Source organism: Dermacentor silvarum, chromosome 6 (genome assembly GCF_013339745.2).
Source record: "Dermacentor silvarum isolate Dsil-2018 chromosome 6, BIME_Dsil_1.4, whole genome shotgun sequence".
Taxonomy (NCBI): Eukaryota; Metazoa; Arthropoda; class Arachnida; order Ixodida; family Ixodidae; genus Dermacentor; species Dermacentor silvarum.
Genome location: NC_051159.1, coordinates 174308876 through 174330279, shown reverse-complemented (window position 1 = coordinate 174330279; position 21404 = coordinate 174308876). Strand labels below are relative to the sequence as shown.

The 21404-nt window shown below is 42.7% G+C and overlaps 1 protein-coding gene across 1 annotated transcript in view; it reads right to left on the bottom strand.

The window, feature by feature from the left end:
- Positions 1 to 3648: 3648 nt before the first annotated feature.
- The window catches only part of LOC119456423 (lachesin-like), a 41241-nt gene continuing 23485 nt past the window's right edge, over positions 3649 to 21404 (bottom strand). The window contains exons 2-6 of the mRNA XM_037718158.2: positions 21047 to 21156; positions 16502 to 16733; positions 11167 to 11439; positions 9572 to 9859; positions 3649 to 5567 (exon numbers count right to left, since the gene is read on the bottom strand). Coding sequence (XP_037574086.1) covers positions 5431 to 5567; positions 9572 to 9859; positions 11167 to 11439; positions 16502 to 16733; positions 21047 to 21156 — 1040 coding nt within the window. The 3' untranslated portion in view covers positions 3649 to 5430. The remainder of the gene's footprint in view (positions 5568 to 9571; positions 9860 to 11166; positions 11440 to 16501; positions 16734 to 21046; positions 21157 to 21404) is intronic.

Genomic DNA, 21404 nt, shown 5'->3' with positions numbered 1-21404 from the left:
GCTTGTGCCGACTGTTCAGTGCCCCTAGATTCACCAAGACATGCGATTGCCAGCCTTTTTACAAGCATATGTGGGCTCTATGGGATACTAAATGCTAGGAGGTAAGCTAGTGCCCCGAATCAGCTGGACGTGGAGCTGGGAAGACACTGCCTCCTTGCCCCCTGTCTTCCATTCCCACTGGTACTGTTCAAGTAGATAGGTTCGGTGCTATCAAACAAATGCCACCTTCTATACGAACGTGCTGCCAGGAGAAACAGGAGCTAAAAGTAAATCTTTTTTCTTGATTCACAGAGGTTCAAGCAAACGCAGTAATGATGGTGTTATAGATCTTCTGTCCAAGTGTGCTTCGCTTCACCTGTAAAACCCATTCAGCAAACTCTCCTCTACACAGTCAATGACTTCAGCTTTGCTAAACATTTTAATGCATACATGAATGAAATATGGCACCTCTGGTACCACAGTAATGTGTATGTACAGCATGCAAAGATGAGATTCTCAAGGTTAAATACATATCTGGAAAATATAAGTCAGAGCCTAGCATACTCACTCCAACAGCACACCGTTGCGGCATAAGCTAAACGATTCACTTTTAGAACTCTCCTTCAAAAACAACTCAAGTAAGAATGCCAGTAATCATTGTTATTAGCAAATTACAGACAGAGATGATGAGTGCCAATCTCTATCTTTCCCAAAAGAAAACACATAGAACAGATTAGGCATATTGTTCGTAGGACTCCCTAGACTATATGTACACAACATAGACATCCTTTTTTTGTGGGAGATTTCACTACTCACTCTAGAAACCAATCATCTCACCATTCCTTGCAGTGATAAGATTTACAAGTCTTGAAGTGGGGAAGATTCACATGAAAACGCAGCAATGAAACAAAAGGAAGCTACTGCAACTCTTTGAAGTTCTCCCACAGCCGACCAGAACAGTAAAATGTATACAATCATCCATTTCTCGCAATACTGATAGGCACGAAATATAATATTGCAAAGTGTACTGGTACTCATGACAAATGCTTAGCAGTGGAGAATTGATTTTCGAGGAGCTTGTGTTTGTACAGTTGCTAAACACATGCCATTTGGATTAAACAGTGAATGCAGAAAAGTTGATAAATTGTTGTTATAGTGATAATAGTTCTTAGATTCCTCTACTAATCCATCCAACAGGCTTCTACATCACATTACACAGTTTTATCTGTCATCATAAATGTGCTGGGCTAACCTGTTTGGTATAACGACTCCTATTTTTATGCGGTTTAACGAAGGAACCATTAGCATATTAGAGATTTTTAGATTAGGGGGACGCAAGCGTAGGGGCCCGCTGGCGCTTGGGGCTGCGGTACTGCACACGCGCAGTACCGCAGCCGCAAGCGCTAGGGGGCCCCTACGCTTGCGTCCCCCTAATCTAAAACTCTCTATTAAAAGCTGCAATGGTCTTTCTTTTTGTTTCTGCTTGACATTCTCCCAAGATTTGCAGCCTATACTCTGTTTCAGTAGTTCCGAGCTGCAGAGCCAATGCTATGCAAGGCACAAGCACAGATTCATGCACAGTGTGATGTTGTGCTACAGCTTAGACCCCATTGGACAACTAAATGGCCTTGACAAGTGGTCTTGTCGGCATGTGTTTACTTGGAAGCTGCTCTGCCCGTCACAGTGTGGTCTATTGTGCAACTTTGCTTTCTTTTTTAATAAAATGTTTATTGAGGCTCTACGATACTAAAAATAGACTTCTCCATTTGTTCGAATAGAAACATGCAGAGAAAAAAAAAATGTCACAGTTTCACTGGAAAGGCGAAGCATCAATTGTGATAGGTAGCAAATTAGTAGAGAACTATACGGAGCAAGGATAGTAGTTTTATCAGCTGTACAAACTTGGACATGTAGCAGCACCAGCAATGCGCAGAACTGTTGTCGACGCTTTTGGCGTTTGCTCGCATTCGCACCGAACGCGGGCGGCATTGGTGACTGTTGCCGGTGCCTCTGGCGGAGGCTTGGAGGCTTTCCACGTGATCAGAACGAAACACGCGTCGGGCCGCGTCGGAAGTCTTTACTACCTTCTTGCCTCGCAACGTTTTTATATAAATACACATTTGGTGCCACAGCTAAACCTCGCCTCCCCTCCCTCCCGTCCCCCCACAGCTTTTCGCGTGCGGCCCTTGCACGCTTTCACTCACACATACAGCATACGGCACGTGGTGACCATTTTATCGTCGTTGGACTTCATACAGAACCTCACGGTGACGGCAACGGCAGAAATTCGCTTAGAGTGTCCATATAATTGCTATCGCAATAAAAATGAATGCAATGCTGCCATAGACATTGATTTGCATTTGAAAAGTATAAACGATTAACTTAATTGACAGCGGCTAAATTCATAAGTGTATAGTCAGTACAGTAACAACACCGTGGAGGACTTTCTCCTGGATAGTGCTTTGTCCTTCGCAAAAATGGTGGCCGCGGACTTGCTTGTGTGGTATCGTTCCAAGCTGCTCTTTTATGCGAAAGGAACAAATCAGTTGGTGTTGAACATGATTGGAACAGTGCGGAAGGCGTGTAGTAAACATGCACGAATTCTAATGAATAAAACGGCTGCATTTGATAATTTCAGCGAGCGCACCATATACAAGTGGATCTTACAAGACGGATCAAGAGATGGCAACACCATCTCATGCGACACGCTGGCTGAGTGCTCCTTATGAACCCTCTGCTTCCACCTCCTCTGGAACCCTTCTTCTCCACTGTATCTCAATATATCTTGAACACACATGCCTCTTCAGTATCAGAGTGAATATGGGCCGAATTTTACACCGCTGCTGTCACAGCAGCTGATCTCGCTGCACAGTTGCAGTTTTAGTAGATGCTGCCGCCGCCTATGCTAGCAGCCGACAGGGCGTGGAAGGGCACCTTAGGGATGTTTTCACCCCCTTGATTGGTTGAAGAAGCCTGTAGCTTCCACAGTGCTGCATGGAACTACTGAAATACGAGTATACAAACAGTCTCTGCAAGACAGACTGCGCTTAATGAATGTTGAGTTTGCCTGCCTCATGCTCGTTCTTCCTCATTATGAAGTTTTACAGAAAACCTTGTAACGAGAAAGACTGACAATAATATAATAACAGAACCAAACTTTAGGGTGTGTAGCAAGTCAGATGGCATATAAAATGCTTTTCATTACATGCTCTTCCACACTGATTTAGAATAATGACCAGGCTCATAGTCACTGTGTAGCAAGGCTCACATGGTAAATATTAGTGTTAAATGGTCTTACAGGAGCATCGTATAGAAGAAGCTGTTGCATAAAAGACTGCCTTTTCAAATAGTTTTGTTTAAGTTGCTCAATCTCAACATCCGACTATACAGTAACCGTAGGTCCAGGTCAAATGGGATTGACTCGGGCTAGGTGACATAAAATCGGCTTTCAAAAGCAAAATTTTACAAGCATGGTGTGTCTACTGTGCTTTTCAAGGTAAAAATTTGCAAGTATGTGCACAGAAACTGCTTACACGTTACAATAGCAGCAACAGTAAACTGCTATATGGGCACAGTGCATGCGGATAACCTGTTTGGATAGGAACATACAGCTTCCGAGTTTTTTCATTCTATATAGAATGTTTATAAAGAACAGTTATATGCAGAATCTTAATATTATTACTACACATTTGCTGAGATGTCTGACTTGTTTAATCATGTGAGAACACAAACAAAATCAATACCCTATGTACATCAAAGATTTTCGGAAATATCATGCACACATTCGACAAACATGCTCACAAAAAACAGTAAACTATACATATGGCTGGTTCTGACAGAAAAAAAAGGTGGAGACTGAACAGACAACTGCTAGCACAAAGAACTGGTACTGTTTGAAAGGGAAGTAAACTTTAAATTCCTAGCTGGATAAAAGAAGTACAGCTCCAGTTGCAACATGACTGCTGCTCGAAATACATGTTTGGGAACTACTAGGCACAATGTTGAAGATTTTCTGGTAAAGAATACTAGCATACGATTTCGCTGTGCCACTGCAGTATTTCAGAAAAAAGGCAAATGATTCAGAAAAGCTACATTGACCAAACTATTTTATTACTTGCCCAGACACTATTCCCCTACCTGGATGCCCATGTTTCACTCTGCCATAAAAAGTAAGCAGCCTTAAAAATATGTTTACATCTTATTAGCTTGTGCAAAGACATGTGGAAGCAATTAACAGAAAGCCTATAACTTGATTTAAGTGATTAGATGTACATCAGTTTCATCTTTTGCACTTGGGTATTTAATTTCGAGAAAGGCAGTGTCAAAAGTTTCATAATGGTAAATAAAAAAAAGGAATGCTTTGTTATCACAGCTGTTAAAGCACTTTGAAAAAATTTCACATTCAAAATTGCATTGTGAACATTTCCTTTTTTCTGACAAAGCTGCAGTAAAGAAAAGAACTGAGATTAAATTTAAATGACTGTATCTGATTCAGGATTATTTTTGTAAGTATGTAAAAACTTACATAATTTACTTACAACTTACATTCGGAAAACATATAAAACAAGAGAAAAAAACTGAAATCTTTTAAGCACCCCTTCAGTGGTAGTGATCTGTTAGCTCACTGCGAAGGGTAACCCACAACATGCTTTGAGTGTACAACCTGATAAAGGATCTCAGCGTGGTGGAGGTGTAATGAACTCTTTTCATAATTGTAAAGCTAACTTCCCTGCACAGAGGGCAGCTTGGCAAACTAATGGTGGGGCAGTCATTTACACAAACAGTGTGTACGAGCACAGTTTGCTAGTCTTATGACATGGAAAATGCAGACATTGTTCACGTGATGCAACCCACGTCAAGCCCCAGCACGTGCAGTTAGCACTTTGTCTTCATTCGAACCATAACTGGCACCGTCATTACTTGAGCAAGTGTACCATGCAGGGAAGCGCGCTTCAGAAATAAGGAATAGGGACTATTCTAGCTGGCATTCATTATTCACTTATTGGCTGTTTATGGCACACTGACCATGCGTCGGCACACATTCCTTGCCGCTTGGTTGAGTGCTTAGCTTGCTACGTCTCTACATGCTAGCCAAAATAGTAACTCCTTCTCTGAAACAAATACGAGCCACAGCCAACATCTGTGCAACAAGGCACATAAAAGGCTCACGTCCAAGTTAAGTAGGTAAAAACGTACAAAAATTCTGAGAAACGTCCCTGTTATACATTTGGGCCAGTATAACAGTAACTGGTCAGTAATATCTTTACAAATTTGCTATGCACTTCAACTTCAAATAAAAAAAGAAAGTGTTCTAGTCTTTTTTTTTTTTTTTCCTTTCCAAAACATCACTTGAAGAAGGCCTTGTATGGACTTGCTAGAATACTAAGCATTCTTGTTCATAAACTGGCTCATTTCTTTTTCAATAAAAGTAACATTATGAGGTAATGTTGCTCAATGCTTGTTGTTCAGGGTAATGGCACAGATCATCGACAGCATGACCAAGAAGCAAGCGAAAGAGCTTTGCAGGTGGGAGGAACCAGACTGGTATGATTTGTCGCACGCTGGAGGGCAGATCACGTTCACAGTTTCTGCAAATGGCAAGAAAGAAATACAAAAAGCAGTGAGACAACTTTACGAAGTGCAAATTGCCAAAGGTACTCCTGCCACGTTTTACTCGTTTCTTGGATTCTGTGGTATATCAATAAATATTGACACCCCACATGCAGAAGGAAAAGAACACTCTGGTAATGTGCTGCCACACAGGCACAATATATGATCATTCTGGTGTGTATGTTTGTTCTTTTCCTACCTAATGTCACTTTGTGTTGACTTTCCCATATGTTTGACGTGGCCCATAAGATCTCTATTAGATTTTATAGCCTGTTACAAGGTTCTACATCTTGGAGAGCCCCTACAACTGCTGATTGTCAAGCAGTAACCATAACTTCAATTTTTAATACAGTAGAACTTCGTTCACACGTTTTGGGAAAAATATGCGAGAAAAAAAATGTACTAACCGGGAAAATGTACGATCTGAAGTCACAGAAAGATTGACAGACTCAATTCTAGTTGACATCTACGTAATGTGAAGTGTTGGGTGAATCATTACAGCACAAGACGCCTATGCAGGCCGAGCTGGTGGAGCCCTAGCGGCCCGAGACGCGTGTTGTCATTTTTGTGGCTTCGACAAACTTACGTTTGCGCTTCTCAAGTTTGGCCCGGGTCAGCAGCTTCTTCAAGCAGATCATGTTGACAGCAAGTTTTGACGTGCCCACTCGGCGCGAATCATTGCCGCACGAAACTCCGACACATAACGAGCTGTGGGGCCTGAGCGGCCCGAGACACACATTGTTGCTTTCCCTAATGAGTAATGTTTTAAGACTGCGACGAGAAACCGAAACGAAATCAAGCTGGTGAGCGACACCGGAATATGATGCCTACGATGCTGCCAGAGCGAAACATGACACTCACATTGCGCTGCCTGCAGCTGGGAACGGTGGCGCATTTGGGCTATCGCCTATTAAAGACGTGCAGTATAGTTTCTAACGGCACTACGCCCTACACGCTGTGAAACAGATCGGTGAAGACGCTTATCGCAATAGGGTTGGCAACAAAATCTGTGAATGCGGCGTGCGATGACCCGGGAGGTGATTTGCTGACATTGGAATAGGAAACTGAGTGCGCGCCGTATTGCGGGGAAGCTGCTGCAGCAGGCATGCACTGTTTTCGATAGTGCGCGCCTCGCACCGTTTCTCGTTTACATGGGATCTAGCGGCTGGAAAACCATGTCATACGATCACAGTTTGGCTATCTACTGAACGTTGGTGCCGAAAGATAGTGTTCTGGGAACAAACGAGCCGGTGAAAAAAGATGCACAATTGCATTGATGTCATTTCTCGTATTCTCGATTGCGAACGTTGGGAAACTGTATGTAACGGGATCATATCACCGAGGTTCTACTATAATTTGTCATATGTATACAGTATATAACCTTAATATTAAATTTGGGATATTATGCTGGAAAGCTATATATTATTAAATCTTGGTGCTTTTTGCAGACACTTGCGATGCTAATCCCCCCCTCCCCCCCTCCAACTTTAGGCTTGGAGATAAATGAAGGACAGATGGGGACAAGGCTCTTACTCAGAATCATATCAAAATTCAAAATGGCCCCTTTGCATGGGTGGGACAGTTTGCTCAGGATTATGTTCTAAGGTAAATTGATGGTAAAAAGCTGTGCATACTAAGGCACCATAGAAGGCAAGTCACTATTGTGACACTTTGAAGTTGTGATTTTATGTCACAACACAGAAAAGACTACTATAAGAAACATAATTGATTTGCTCTCAAGCAGAAACGGCGGCAGAACTTTTTGGTTAGGGAGGGGGCATGATTATCCTTTTTCAATCTGGGTGCAAGTTGGAACTTCGTCACTGGGCACTCTGTGTTGGTAGGAAGGTAGCTTGGGGAGGAGGGAGTTTGGGAGTGGCTACCACCGCTTGCTCCCCATTAGAGCCGTGTGATGAATGAAAGAAAACGAAGCCGACAACGACGAAGTGTGCACGCGTTCTTTCGCGAGTGGACCACGCATTTGAGTGATCCCGCCAAATCAGCGATGGCCCAATGGTATTCCGAAGATGTGTCGTGACACGATTGGGCCACGTATGGCGAGCACGTGGTGAAATGCTTCATGGCGAGAGGTGCGCCTAGTCAACGGGAGACAGAAGACAGCAGGCCGACAATCAATGCTCCAAGGAACGCGGCCGTCCATGGAGCTGCCGCCCGACCATTGCCCTTGGCCAAGGCATTCACCAGCATGAGTACTGCAGCTCGGTGCGTGGCATGGCCTGCTGTGCTACCACTTGCCGCGAGCAGTGTGGATCGCGGGTAAGGCGTCTCCTTGGTCAGCTGTTCGGCGGAGCACCGTTCGTGGCCTGGCTAATGGCCGCATATGCGCCGAGCGATGCAGCTTGCGCGCAAACTGGCTGCTGGGCAGGCTGACCATTCCTGCAACGTGCACTGTGGCTCGGATGCAGGTTGACTGCTGAGCAGTCGTCTCCAGTTCGTCAAGAGCCATCTCCTCACCCACAACATCGAGGCAGGTCCGACGTCGTCACGTCATTGCCCCTCACTCCAGCAACCTCTCGTCTCCTGTCCACGTACTGTGAGCTGTTTCGAACTGTGTTTCTCGAACTCATGGCAACCTTAGTTCTTTTAGCATATTATGTGTGTCATGTGCCTTAACGTTCTGTCCGGGTGTAATTTGGCTTTTGTTATAAATGTAGTTTGGATTTTTCATCACGAGTCCGACTCCTCTTCCTGCGTCCTTTTCTTCATCGCGCGGCACGACAAACAAGTGTGACAAATGTCCTTCGTAATTTTCTTTACAAGCCGCTCCAGCCTTTACCCCTTTCAGACGCTATGTACACAATTGTGACACCAAGATAGTGCATCAACAGCAAAAGCATTGATTCAAGTCACAATATTTAAAATGTGTCCCGCACATATTGAAACGCTTCTTATTGAAATAGTGCTGAAAATTTGAATTACACAGGCAAGCTGTTTTATTAAAACAAGTATGAAGGCAGATGGTTGGGTATTTTGCTTGGTGTGGGTATGTCATTGTATGTAGCAGGTTCACTTCTTTCATTGTTTTTCACAATGTATTGCGCCAGCCATAATTTTCGAATGGCTGGATAGGTGTTTTTCAAGCCTGGTAGACATAAAATAGTTGATGTTCGCATATCTGATGTTCCTGTAGTGAGTTTTCACATGGAGTCCGCATTCTGTAAACTTGACAAACTCACTAAAGAACTGAAAACACTTAATCTATTCTGCAGCTGTAAGCATTTTATGATGCTGAAGATCTAAGAAACGTGTTGAAAGTAAGTTTTCAATCAAGAGAACTAATTGGTGTCCGAAAGGGTTAAGAGAAGTAATTTATCAGAATTTATTTCCAACACATACCTGCCTTTATTTTATTAAGGTGTATGTTCCTAATTTCAACAGGCATGTACATACTTACATCTGTTGCATTAAAGTACAACTCTAATGCAACATGACAAGCAATCTCTGACCGGAAAGTACTTAATTTAGAATAGCATATAATAGCTCTTAAAAATATGTGTAACCAAGATCTGCAAATACTTAAAAACAACTTGCATAATGTGTTAAAGCTACAAACAAGGATGATTGTGCCTGCAAGGTAAACCTACAACACAATCACATTTGCTATGAAAGGGTATGGATAGTCACTCTTTGGCAAAAGCTAAATAGTAGCGCTCATGTATTGACTAATGCCCGCGTGGGACTTTAAAGTTTGAATGGAAAAGCAGAGACAGTTAACAATCCTGAATGCAAGATGGGTATTCTCTTTCATATTGATCAGTGCTGTTCGTAGGAGTATGCTGAATGAAAACATTGAGTATGGACTCTCCAGTAGCGAATGCCAGTGAATGAGTGAACACACACACAAGTCGGTCCCTTCAACATCCCGAGTTAACCTAAAATATCTACACAGTACCAGCTACTCGGCACAAAAATACTGTTGCCAAGGGCATGCACACACAGCTCATAGAAAAACCGTACTGACCGTATAACTCGATTATCTTCTCATCAGAGCCTAACTTGTTCAGCGCCTTGCATGTATAGTTGCCGTACTGCTTCTTCTCGATGGCGATGATACGCAGGGTGGAGTCAGTGAACTCATCGGCCGTGGAGAAGATGGAGATCTGGTAGTACTGGTTGTCGTTCAGCTGGTAACCATCCTTGAGCCACACAATGGATGGTGATGGAAAGGCTTCGATGTGGCACAACAGGTCCATGGGGTTTTGAAGGGCCTGGCCATACCGTGGGCGGTCCACCGATACCACGGGTGCAACTGCATGCATGAAGAAAAACATGAGCATGTGACTTGGCTATTATTACGTATGTGCATTTGGAAATAAATCTGATTGATGGATTGAAAGACTGACTCTCAATATACTGGAAGCACTGATGAGGAACATAGAACTTTTTTATCTCTCAGGAAAACAGGCCCACTTGGGTTGACTAGGCATACTGTGGCATAACCGACAAGTTTCCTTTTCTGAATCGTTTCCTTAATTTTTGCAGTCTGAGCGCGGCTGCAGGTATGCCTTGTCAAAGCAGCTGGCTCAGGCACCTTTCATCTGACGACGTAAAATTATGACTAACTGCACACAAAAATACTTAATCGGTACGACAATTTACACTGTTTACATTCCGGCATTTCAACATATGCTTTTTGGTCTGTTGCGAGTAGGTTTAAAAGACAGATTTTGCAACTTCCCCAGTGCTCTTGAAGAGTTGCCCGTGCATTTTTACTAAGTTCAGCACACAAATGTAGCTGTACCCAGTGAGCTCTTGTTGAAAAGCTCTAATATTTGCTGCAAGCCTAACTCAAGAAGCTATGTGATCAATATAACTCATGACTCAAGGTACCATAAGCAACAACTGAAAGTAGTTTTCAGAACTATTTGTCCATCTCAAACACAGCAGCTCACTCTGTCATTACCCTTGTTCATTTGTTCCATGCATATATGTAGCTCGCACATGAATGTGCTAAGTGATTAAAACACGAGTTGGACCGCAAGGTGGCTGGTCCTTTTTCCGGTCCCTGTGAATGCTGGGTGACTGCTCAGGCTGCTGAATGCAGTCACAATCCATCAATCACAAAGCCACTCCCATTCATTTGATACAAAAATGCATCATATCAGGGTCCCCAGCACCCACCAGTGGCCCAAAAGGGTAAAGCGTTTCAATCACTGAGCACTGTACATACGACTGAAACAAGCATCAACAATGTTGATTAAATGCAACACCTTTACCTTCAATAAGATGCTATGTGACCAGTAACCAAACAAACTTCCTTGTGTTAAATATGCATATGAAAAAACCTCTAATATTACATGATCAAGGGATAAATAAGAGCAGTGCAAGTGCTACTTTTTGCCAAGTGGCACAGGTGCTGCAAATATCTTATGCAACTTTAATTGTGAACTCTATCTCTGTAGCATCTAGGCAGGAAGCACTTTTTGTCAGTGTCATATATTTTATTAAATTAATTCTGCACTAAGTACATAGTTGCACTAAAACTTGCTTCAAGCTCTGTGTGGAAAATAGATCAAGAATGAACGGCAAAAAAGCAACAAAAAAAAAAGCACTTACATTCAACTTCCACACCAATGTTCCTACGTGCCCCATTGCCGACACCATTGTCAGCGATACAGTAGTATGTTCCACGGTCGTTCTTGCTGACATTGAAAATGTTAAGGATGTTTCCTCGATAGACGGCACCACCTGTGGGCAGCAGGTCATTGTTCTCTCGCCGCCAGGATATGTGCGGTGTAGGGTGACCAATGGCATAGCACTCCAGGGTGATGTTTTGGCCAGTGCTGGCTATCACAGACCTTGTGCTGTTGTCCGAGATAATCGGAGGAACTGCAAAGGGAGAAAAGACAGTAAACAGAAATTAATAAGCAGTCAAATAAAGTCATGTTGAGCAACAAAATGTCACAGTGAACTTTCATTTTTTTTACCAGAATTGTCACACAGCAAAAGAACAAGGACACGAGAGAACCGACATGGACATGTGCCAAAATTATGATCAAGACACATGCACCAATTAACCCAACAACATGTTTTATTGAGCCATAGTGAACACATGTCTGCACGTCATGGGCCCGTCAGTCACACTGGTCATCACTCCTGCAAATGGTTTTTCCTGAAGTCTCATCTTTGTATTTTGTGTTTGATTTGCCACATCCACATATTTTTAACTTCACATTTAAGGATGTTGACTGTGCTGAAGTACAGTTGTGAATGTCCCAAGCAGACCCTACTTAGATATTTATTTGTGCTAGATCGAGGCCAGGTATGATTGAGTCATATTTTCTTCAAATTTGCCGGTGTACCACATAAGTGAAACAATAAGGGGATCCAAGGGGCTAAATTTTTTGTTAGTTACAACAATCTGAAGAAAACATACAATGAAGCCATGAAAAGCATAGGGGAACTAATTGTTATGCTTAATTAAAGTGTACAAATAATAAGAAAAAGGGAAATGAAAGTGGACATAAAGACAAAACCCCATAGGTCGTCTTTTCCAACCAAACCCAACAGCATTATATTCACCCTTCATCTCCTTCCCTTGTATATACTCCTCATTACAGCCGGCATCTTCATCAGTGCACAGCCTTTCAGAATGAAGTTGTAAGTTAACAGCTGTCCTACATACCATACTATGTGACACCTGTGGTTTAAAGGATGTCCCACGTCTGCCCACATGACAGTGAGTGGCTCTGGCTAACGTTCTTAGGGCTAATCTTGTGCGCAAATACCAAAGAAAGTCGATGGGAGGATGGCCACTGCGGTAGCTTATATGGCAAAGCACAGCGCGCATGCGTAGTGCACAATATGTGGATTTGGCGCCCACTTGCAACAGGTTGTCGTTTCATCCCCTTCCCATTCCATTTTCCTTATTACTTCTAAAGTTCAATTAAACAGAACAATTATTTTTCCCTATGCTTTCTATGACTTCATTATCTGTTTTCCTCATATGAGTGCTCCACATGCATCTTCACCAATGTTCCGTCTCGCATCTACCATAAAGATTTCAACCCTATTGTATTTGTTCTTTCGCCCTTGTCAGGAGCACTCCACTATAAAGGGAGTACTCTCATCAAAACATCCCTAGCAGACAAGAGAAGCCTATGCATATATGCTAAATGTATCTGTCAAGGTATGTCCAACGAAAACACTTTGTGCATGGGACATCCCAATCATGCCACAGTATCTGTGCACCATTTCGGAGACAAAGAGAACATCCGCCAGACGTCCTATTTTTCATATACTACCAAGAGCGTCCCAAACATATCGCATCTGGAGCTTTTTCAGTCCACACATAAATAATTGTCCTCCCAGAAGTTTTATTTCTATTTCACTTTCCTCGTGACAGTCTGGCTTTCTGATGTGTTGAAACTACATACAATCCGAAGCTACATCGCATCTCTAGCTCATGTGACATCATACTTTGCGTATTTTCTTACATAGTTTACTTGGAGGACTTCAGTTAGATCAATATGCCACATGTGTCTGGCAGAAGGTCTCAAAGAATGAGGAGTAGACTGCACTTCCGTGCATGTGCATGCATGCATAACATTTACATGCACGTATCTGTTCTTGCTGTTACTTGCTGTGTGAGTGCTCTGCTCGTTGCATCTATCACAGCGTGTGCTGTGAACATAATATTCATCATAGCAAACACTGTGCAAAAGGCCCTGATATGTCCGTCAAGGTATGCAGCATGTGCCCATTATGTCCCATGCAGACATGCGTACACGAAAAGTGTGGTCAAACAATCATGAGAGAGATGTTCGCTGGCAGTATTCAACACATCCCTGGAATATTCATGTCCTGGCTTTGGATGTTCACAGGATAACGAATGGATGTCATTGCAGTCACTGGGTGTGCAAACATTAAAATTAGAGATACGTAACGATTATGTTGCAAAGACAGCTCATCTACTGTGGTGCTGCAGGCAGAGCTAATGGAATACAACCTCAAACAATAGAAAAACACACAGAAAAGGAAATAAGTAGGGATGTTTGAACCTCCAAAATTTCATACACAAAACGAATAGGTAGTCTATGTTATATCATACATATTTGATTCAAGAAATCACTCTTCAATATAGTCAAATATTTGTTTCTGTTTGTATATAAGAGAAAATGTTACTGATCAGAGTCTAAACGGAGGAAAGTCAATGATTATACTGCTGAAAAACCCTGGTATTTGAGCAGAGGTAACAGTTCTTGAGTGAGTGCATGGAGCAGATAACTTCTGTTCGATAATTTCCAGTCACTCAACAAGCCGATGAACCATTTTTCTTGATTTAGTCAAAGCAATTTTTTATTTTACCAATCTCACCACTTCTGCATTGTTTAAGAATGATGTGTGGCACTCTAGTTAATATATCATATTCAACTCCTGCAACAAGCACAATGCTCTCTGTGTATCCCTACAGCAAACAGACAGCACGCAACTTTTATATTTCCCTTTTGAATTGAAATAAGAAACTAAGGAATATTTGATTTGACTTATGAAGGTCGTTTTAATTGAATGATTAAACTCTAGGGTGTTGAGGGCCAATACCGCAATCTGATTATGAGGCACGCTGTAATTTTGACCACCTGGGGTTACTTAATGCGCACATAATCCCTAAGTACACAAGCGTTTTTACATTTAACTTCCGTTGAAGTGTGGCTGCCGCGGCCAGGATAGAACCTGCGACCTTGAGCTCAGCAGCGCAATGCTATAGCCACTGAGCTACGGCGGCAGGTTTGAAGGTCGCTTTTCTCGAACATTCATATTCAATCCTATTTGAGAATTTTACTAGTGGAACACCCCTAGGAATAAGGAAGAATGCATATTTCACCAGCATTTCTCCAAGTACCCTTTACCCAACCACCATCCTGAGTTTGACGGAAAGTTGGTAACCCTTGCCATCAATCAGTGTGCTCTCCCAAACATATGTAGGCAGCCAGAGCAACCATAGATGCCATAAATCGAATTATAAGGCACCCAAAGAAATGTGAGGCTTGTTCCTTCTCTGGCAACAAGGTATGTTTTCGATGCTCCCATGCAGCTTCATGAAAAGCTAAACATGTAGTCTGTCTGAACACAGTTATGAAACAAACTTCTCTTGACACTTGTCATTTTGCTTGCACACACACCATGATCACCAAGCAAAAAAAAACTCAGGTTATGTATGTTTTATTTGAAGTCCTCAGTTCTGCATACCTACTAAATATGCAGCTTAGATGGCAATCGCTGCCAGGGAGTGTGGTGTGAGTAGTGTGTCCTGATTTCATTGCTTTCATTGAGAAGCACTCATATAATTTCTTGGTGCTGCCTTCACATTCTAACAAATGCACACAAACACATTTTAACTTAACAGACGAACAAGTGTCTGAAAAAAAAAAATGCATGGCCTGCATCCTTCTGCACTGAGCATTTCGAGTTTTAACAGATACCTAATACAGATACAGGCTAGAATATATGCTGACATTTTTTTAAATAATACAAAAGGAAAGCACTAAAGGAATACTGACACATATTCTCGAAGTTATAGAACCTCTACAGCATCTTTCTCATGCATAAAGTGACACTTAGTATGAATGTTGAGAAACACTTATAAGATATGTTAATTTGATAGTAAAGTAGGTCTAGAAATGCTGGAGCTGTCATCATTAAAATTACTGTGATGTCACGACACTGAGCAAAATTTGCTGACATATAGCAGTAACGCTACGAATGATGGCGTTGCTCATAAGCAGACAAATAGAAGTGACGTGCATGTTTTTTCTGGCTGCGCTTGTGTGTGGCAGTGGCAGGGATTGTAAGAACGGAGTGAGCCAATGCATGAAGACATGATTAATCTTTTTCCTGGGTACAGAAACTGAAGCTGTTAAGTAGGAACAATTATTAAAGCAAACTATTTAGAGTGCTCTGATGACTTTCAGTATTTCTTCAAGAGTTTAAATAAAGTGTTTGGACATTCATGTAATGCAAAACAATGATAAGTTGAAAATGTCATGTGTGTATCCTTTAATATAGGGTTGCGATTATGTATAAATAATAAATAAATAATCCTGCATATCCCAAGCACAGTGGGAATCAATGTTATGCAAAAGGTTTTGCAGGTAGCTGGACATCACGCATCGTTTGGGCTTCTGCAAACCGTTACCTGAAGGATCGAGCTGTTTGTGTAAGGTGAGCAATTGTGCATGTGACGCGAGAGTGTGTGTGAAGACAGCAGCAAGATGACGACGACGACGGCAGTATGAGAGCGACAGCATGGCGCTTTATATTTTTGTACTCCGTTGAAGAATCGTTACATGTTTCTTTACGACCTGGTCATATCCAGAAGGAGGCACAATGTCGCAGAGCAGCTACGTAGCATTAGCTGCTATGAGGAAAAGACTACAGGATGTGGGCAGGTCTCGAAGGTGGCGTTGTCTAACGCAGCGTCTCAAAGCGCGAACTGCAACAAGGAAGGAATGGGTGAAACTGCTACACTCTTGCTTTTAAAAACATTACGTGCGACGTGATGCACGTGAAAGATATGGTAAGTCTTGTGGAAAGTGGCACGTGAAAGCCCGTGCTCTGGCTTGAGCTAACGTATTATATGTTCCTTTATGGCCTGATCCTATGTGGAATGCGGTACAGCGTCAAACAGCATCTCTGTAGCATTAGCTACTATAATTGAGGAAAGGACTAGGGGATGTGGGCAGAGATGCCCAAAGGTGGTGCAGTCTAACGCAGTATCTCAAAGTGCTAGCTGTGACATGGAAAGAACAGCAGAAACTACAACACTCTTGCTTTTATAAGCAACTAGATATATATATTTCATATCGTGAATGTCGCATCATAGCCTCAGTTGCTTTTGCGCCATAAAACCTTACATAACTAACTAACATTTCTACAATGGTGGAGGTGTTACCTCTGACGTGGACGTAGACATTTGAGCTGAGTTTGCTGGTGGGTCCCAGGATAATTTGGCACTGGTAGAGGCCAGAGTCCGTTTCCTGCAGCTTAGTTATCTGCAGTGTGTATGTGTTGCTGCCTTCGTCGTGCCGAATGGAGAACCTCTGGTCCGGCACGATGGCCTTGCTGCCAGATGAGATGAACAGGTTGTTGCTGGGATCACGTTCATTAATTTTTACCCATATGATCTGAAATAACAAATGCAAGTTGTCTCATTTCATGTCTCGCTCAAAAATGAAGTCTTGTTTACCAGGAAAAAGTGATGCAAAAATGCTCACAAGACCTATGTTATCTATTGCAGAAAATGGCCCTTCTCGTCATTTTAAACAGAAACCAAAGCTTATAGCCAGTGAAGCACCACTGCCAGGAATATTTGATGTCATGTGCCAGTAGCTGAGGAGTTGATGCCACCAGCATTATGAAAATGAGGTACTAACAATCTTTTGTAGGCTATGCCTTTAGTTCCGTAATTGCACTCTTGAGTATTTAAGCAAAAAGGTAACCTGTTATACAATAAATAATGCAAGCAGCTAACACATAAAAAGCATGAAAAAAGAAAAGACAGTTAGAGACATCTGCATTTCACTGATGCATATATTTGAGCTCGATGAGGTCACATGGAGGAATGTGGTTGACTTCGGTTATTTAGACATTGATAAAACTGGGAATAGGTCAAATTGCCCGGCGGAACGAACAAAAAAACTAAACATGCGAGAAATGTCCAAGCACACTGCTGCTTATTGACAGTATTTACCCGATTCTAATGCACACAGTTTTTCTGGGTTCAAAGAAGGAAACAATTTGCACGTAACTCTAATGTGCACTCACTCCTGTAACAAAAAAAATCTAGCATGCCTTCAATTCTGGCAATCAAAAAATATTAAGCCTGCAGAGTGTGCTGGCACAGAATAGTAGGAATTTATTTATGCTTGCTCAGTAGATCAAAAAAAAAAAAAGAAATTATGGTGACTTAGCACAAACAAGACCATGCGCAATTGAAGCTTTTCAGTTGTTGTGTATTCGCTTGGGTATATATATTGGATGTGATACAAAATAGAATAAACAGTTGAACGTGGCGCTCCCCTTGTCCCCTTTCGTCCTTCCTTGTTTGTGCTAAGTGACCATAATTTTTTAAAATTTATTTGTTTGTCTACTGAGCAATATGAACCGACTAGCCCAGCAACATGGACGTCTGTATGTATGCTTGTCCATCATCGCCACTTGAACAACTTCAGAACGCTCACAATTGGGATGATAGCCCCCAGCTATAATAACCAATTTGCCAGTTCCTCCTGCAAAGCACACAAGACTCCCAACACAGCAAAAGCATGTGACGTGGCTCTGCTGTCGCAAGCTCAAAGCATAAAATTACTTCTCTTTCGAATGAGAATTCGTAATGTAACCGACGTGTCACCAACGCCAAACTACAAAAAAACTTGTTCAGACACCATGTTGCGATGATAACGGTTATGACACTGTCTCTGACTGTAGGCTGCTGCCAATGCTGCTACTCGGTTTTGCTTTCATATTTGATTGTAATGTGCAGGCAATTTTCGGAGCCATTTCCTTGGAAAAAAAGTGGCCGTTAGGATTGGGATGGTAATCGTTCATTGTGAGCTGCTGTTATTGCTTGAAACACTATGGCAGGCAGGCCAAAAATCGGCATTATCGGCTTTCACATTGTGCCTTAGCTACAGCCATGGGGACGAGGACTGGAATCACATCTGGGGTCAGGCATGTGCATGCAGACCAGTCAAGTTCAAGTTATCCGGCAAGAGCCAATTTCAGAATCGAAATTGAAATAATTAATGCATTTTGGGCCATATAAATGTATGGGCGTCGGTCAGGACCTTCAATCGGAGCCAAATTAACTGACAGCTGAATTACCCAAAGTCTAATTATTTGAAGTCTACTATACTGTCCCCTTATGGCATCTTGCACAAGATTATGATGATGGCAATGTTGATTTACAGTTTTCACAGTTTGGCTAAAAGGATGCCGTAGCTGACACGGCTCCGGCAATTTTACCCCTTACAGCTCTTTAACACGTTCACTGCATTGTGGGTCACCGGTGGGTCACGGTCTGTGCTCCTCCTACGTGGGAGTGAAGTTACGGGCATTCATCGGCTTGCTGCTGTGATAACCTTGTAGCACTTCAATGCAGAGGTATGATTTTTGTCACATGAAGTAATAAATAGACCGAAGAATACTTGTCTGATGTTAAGTGCTGTGACCCACCGGTGACCTACGCGCGAGAACCCTCCATCTAGCCATGATGCCCTGACCTTATACTCAATGTTTAGTACTGATGATATGTGGCAAATGATGGTCGATAAAACAAACAGGTTTGAACAAGTGTTGGAGTCCACCACTCCCAAATCTAAATCACGGTTGAAGAATTGGACGGAAACCAAAGTCCAAGAAATGAAAGCATTTGTTTGAATACTGATTTGCATTGGTCTTGTCTTTCTTCCTACTCCGAGTCACTACTGGGCAAAAGGTGACCTGTATGGCATCGAAATCATTCGTCAAAATATGAGCCATGACCACTTTTTCCTGCTTTTGGGATTTGCAGGATCGTGTCTTCAAGATCCGGCCTCTCGTAGAGAAATTGAAACAAAATTTTGCCGCTGTGCTTGAGCCAGGAAAGGAGGTCATGATCGATGAAACAATGGTGCCATGGCGTGGCCGACTTTCGTTCAGACTGTATATTCCAGGAAATGCCCATAAGTACGGAGTCAATCTCTTCAAGGCATGTACGAAAGATAGTGAAAAGACATGCTAAAGGTCGACATATGTGCTGGAAAGTCTGATAGACAAGTTGGCGTCGGACATGCCGAAGATGTGTATGTTTGAAACTCATACAAAATTACAAGAAGTCGGGCGCAAGCTGTACGTAGACAACTTCTACACGAGCTAGCAGCTCACTCTTCGCCTTCTATAGGAAGAAACTTTCATTTGCAGTATAGTTCGCTCAACAACAAAAGGGCTACCAAAAGATGTCACCGATGCGAAGGTTGTGAAAGACAGCGAGACTGGACTACAATCCAAAGAAGGAGTGAAGGTACTGAAGTGGATGGACAAGAGGCCCATTCTGATGCTCACATCTGTCGCCAAACATGAAGCAACTTTGGTGGACAGCGAGAAGAAAACAAGGGACGGCGCACCAATCGCGAAACCTTAGGCCGTTCTCAATTACAACGCAACAAAAAAATGCATAGACTATAGCGACCAAATGGCATCATACTACAGCTGCCTCAGAAAAGAACTCAAGAGGTACAGAAAGGCGTTGAGTTGCTTGTTGGAAGTGCCATCATAAATGCGCGAAACATTTGTGCCATGCTTGAAGGAAACTATGCCAATTATAAAATTTTGAGAAGAACTGGCTCGTTCAATGTTCGGCCCTCGTAAAGACAACACTGAAGAAACGCGTGGGAGAAAGCATGCCCAGACGCTTGAAAAAACTGGCGGGTCGGCATGCAACACTCAATAGCGCTGCACTGGCTGCTATGCAGTGATTAGGACTAAAGCCCCTCCATCTACGCGCCACCGCCGCGCTTGCTAAGTAGCGTCAACCTTTGATGCACGCCACTGTTCCCTGATTCGTCGCTCAAACCAGTTCCGCTTCCGCAATTTCCAGTTCCGGGGTTTCTTCCAGTTTCGGTCTTTCCGTTTTCAGGATTTCCGGTTCCAGCATTTTTGCTTGTTGCACGCTCACACCTCTGCACAGCAGTGACGTCGCTTCCGCTTAAAACCAGAAGCTGGGCTACGTAAGTTCCGTTTGACGCCGGAAACTGAGGGGTTGAACGAGGGAGGAGTGAGGGAGAGGCGCGTAGTAGGAGGGTAGGTTGGCGGTACTTTACCTGGTCGGTGAAAACGTGTATGGAGGGGCTTTAATCAGGACCAGCAGCAGCCCAAACGACGCTAGGGTGAGAGCGAGAAAAGTAACTACCTTTTGTGGAGAATGCCCTGGCAAGCCATTCTTGTGTTTGTCATACTTTAATTGTAAGCACAAGTAAGCCGAGACGCAAGCTAGCATCAACTATAATAGGAGTAACATTTAAATTTTTAAACATGGTTAATGTTCCTACTAAAATTTAACTTTCATCTAATTAATAAATATTTTTAACACAGGAACTGACTTCTTGTGTTTTCTGGTGGCAAGCACTTTGTAGTTCAACATAAGTTCACGCGAAAAAGGCGGAAAATAGCTTTGCATCTTTCAAATAGACACACCAAATGCCAGCCGCAAAGGTGGCAGTGGCATTTCTTTGGAGCAAAAGAAAGAGGCATAGCCGCATGTCCCACCAGTGGGTTATGATTGACCTGGGGCATATACCAAATGGCCCACTAGTGGGTCACTCTGCACGTAAAACAAGACCTAAAGAAAGCATGCTGCAGTGAACGTGTTAATGAGTACAAACAAATATATGTAAACACATGATTTAATTTTTACCATTTTATTATATAGCAAGGACACAGAACAGTGGATAAAACTTACAGGGTATGCATCAGCATACTGCACAGAACACTGCAGGTCCACTGTGTCTCCTATGCCAACCACCATTTCTTTGCTGATGTATGATATCACAGGGCTCTGCTGACAGGAACCTGCATAAAAAAAGAAAAAAAAAAATTTTGTGACGTTTCACTTCATGAAAGTGGGTTACGCGCAAGCGTATAGATGCTGCGAACATGCAAGCGAGCACAGCGGCGTCTAAGCACAAAAGGAAAGGGCGCGAACTCGGCAATTCTCGTCTCCACCTCCAGAAGCCTTCCTTCTCCGGCGCTCGCTTCCCTCACAGTGACCGACATAATTTCACCAATTTGACAGACAGGGCACGTATGCTTGCGCGTAA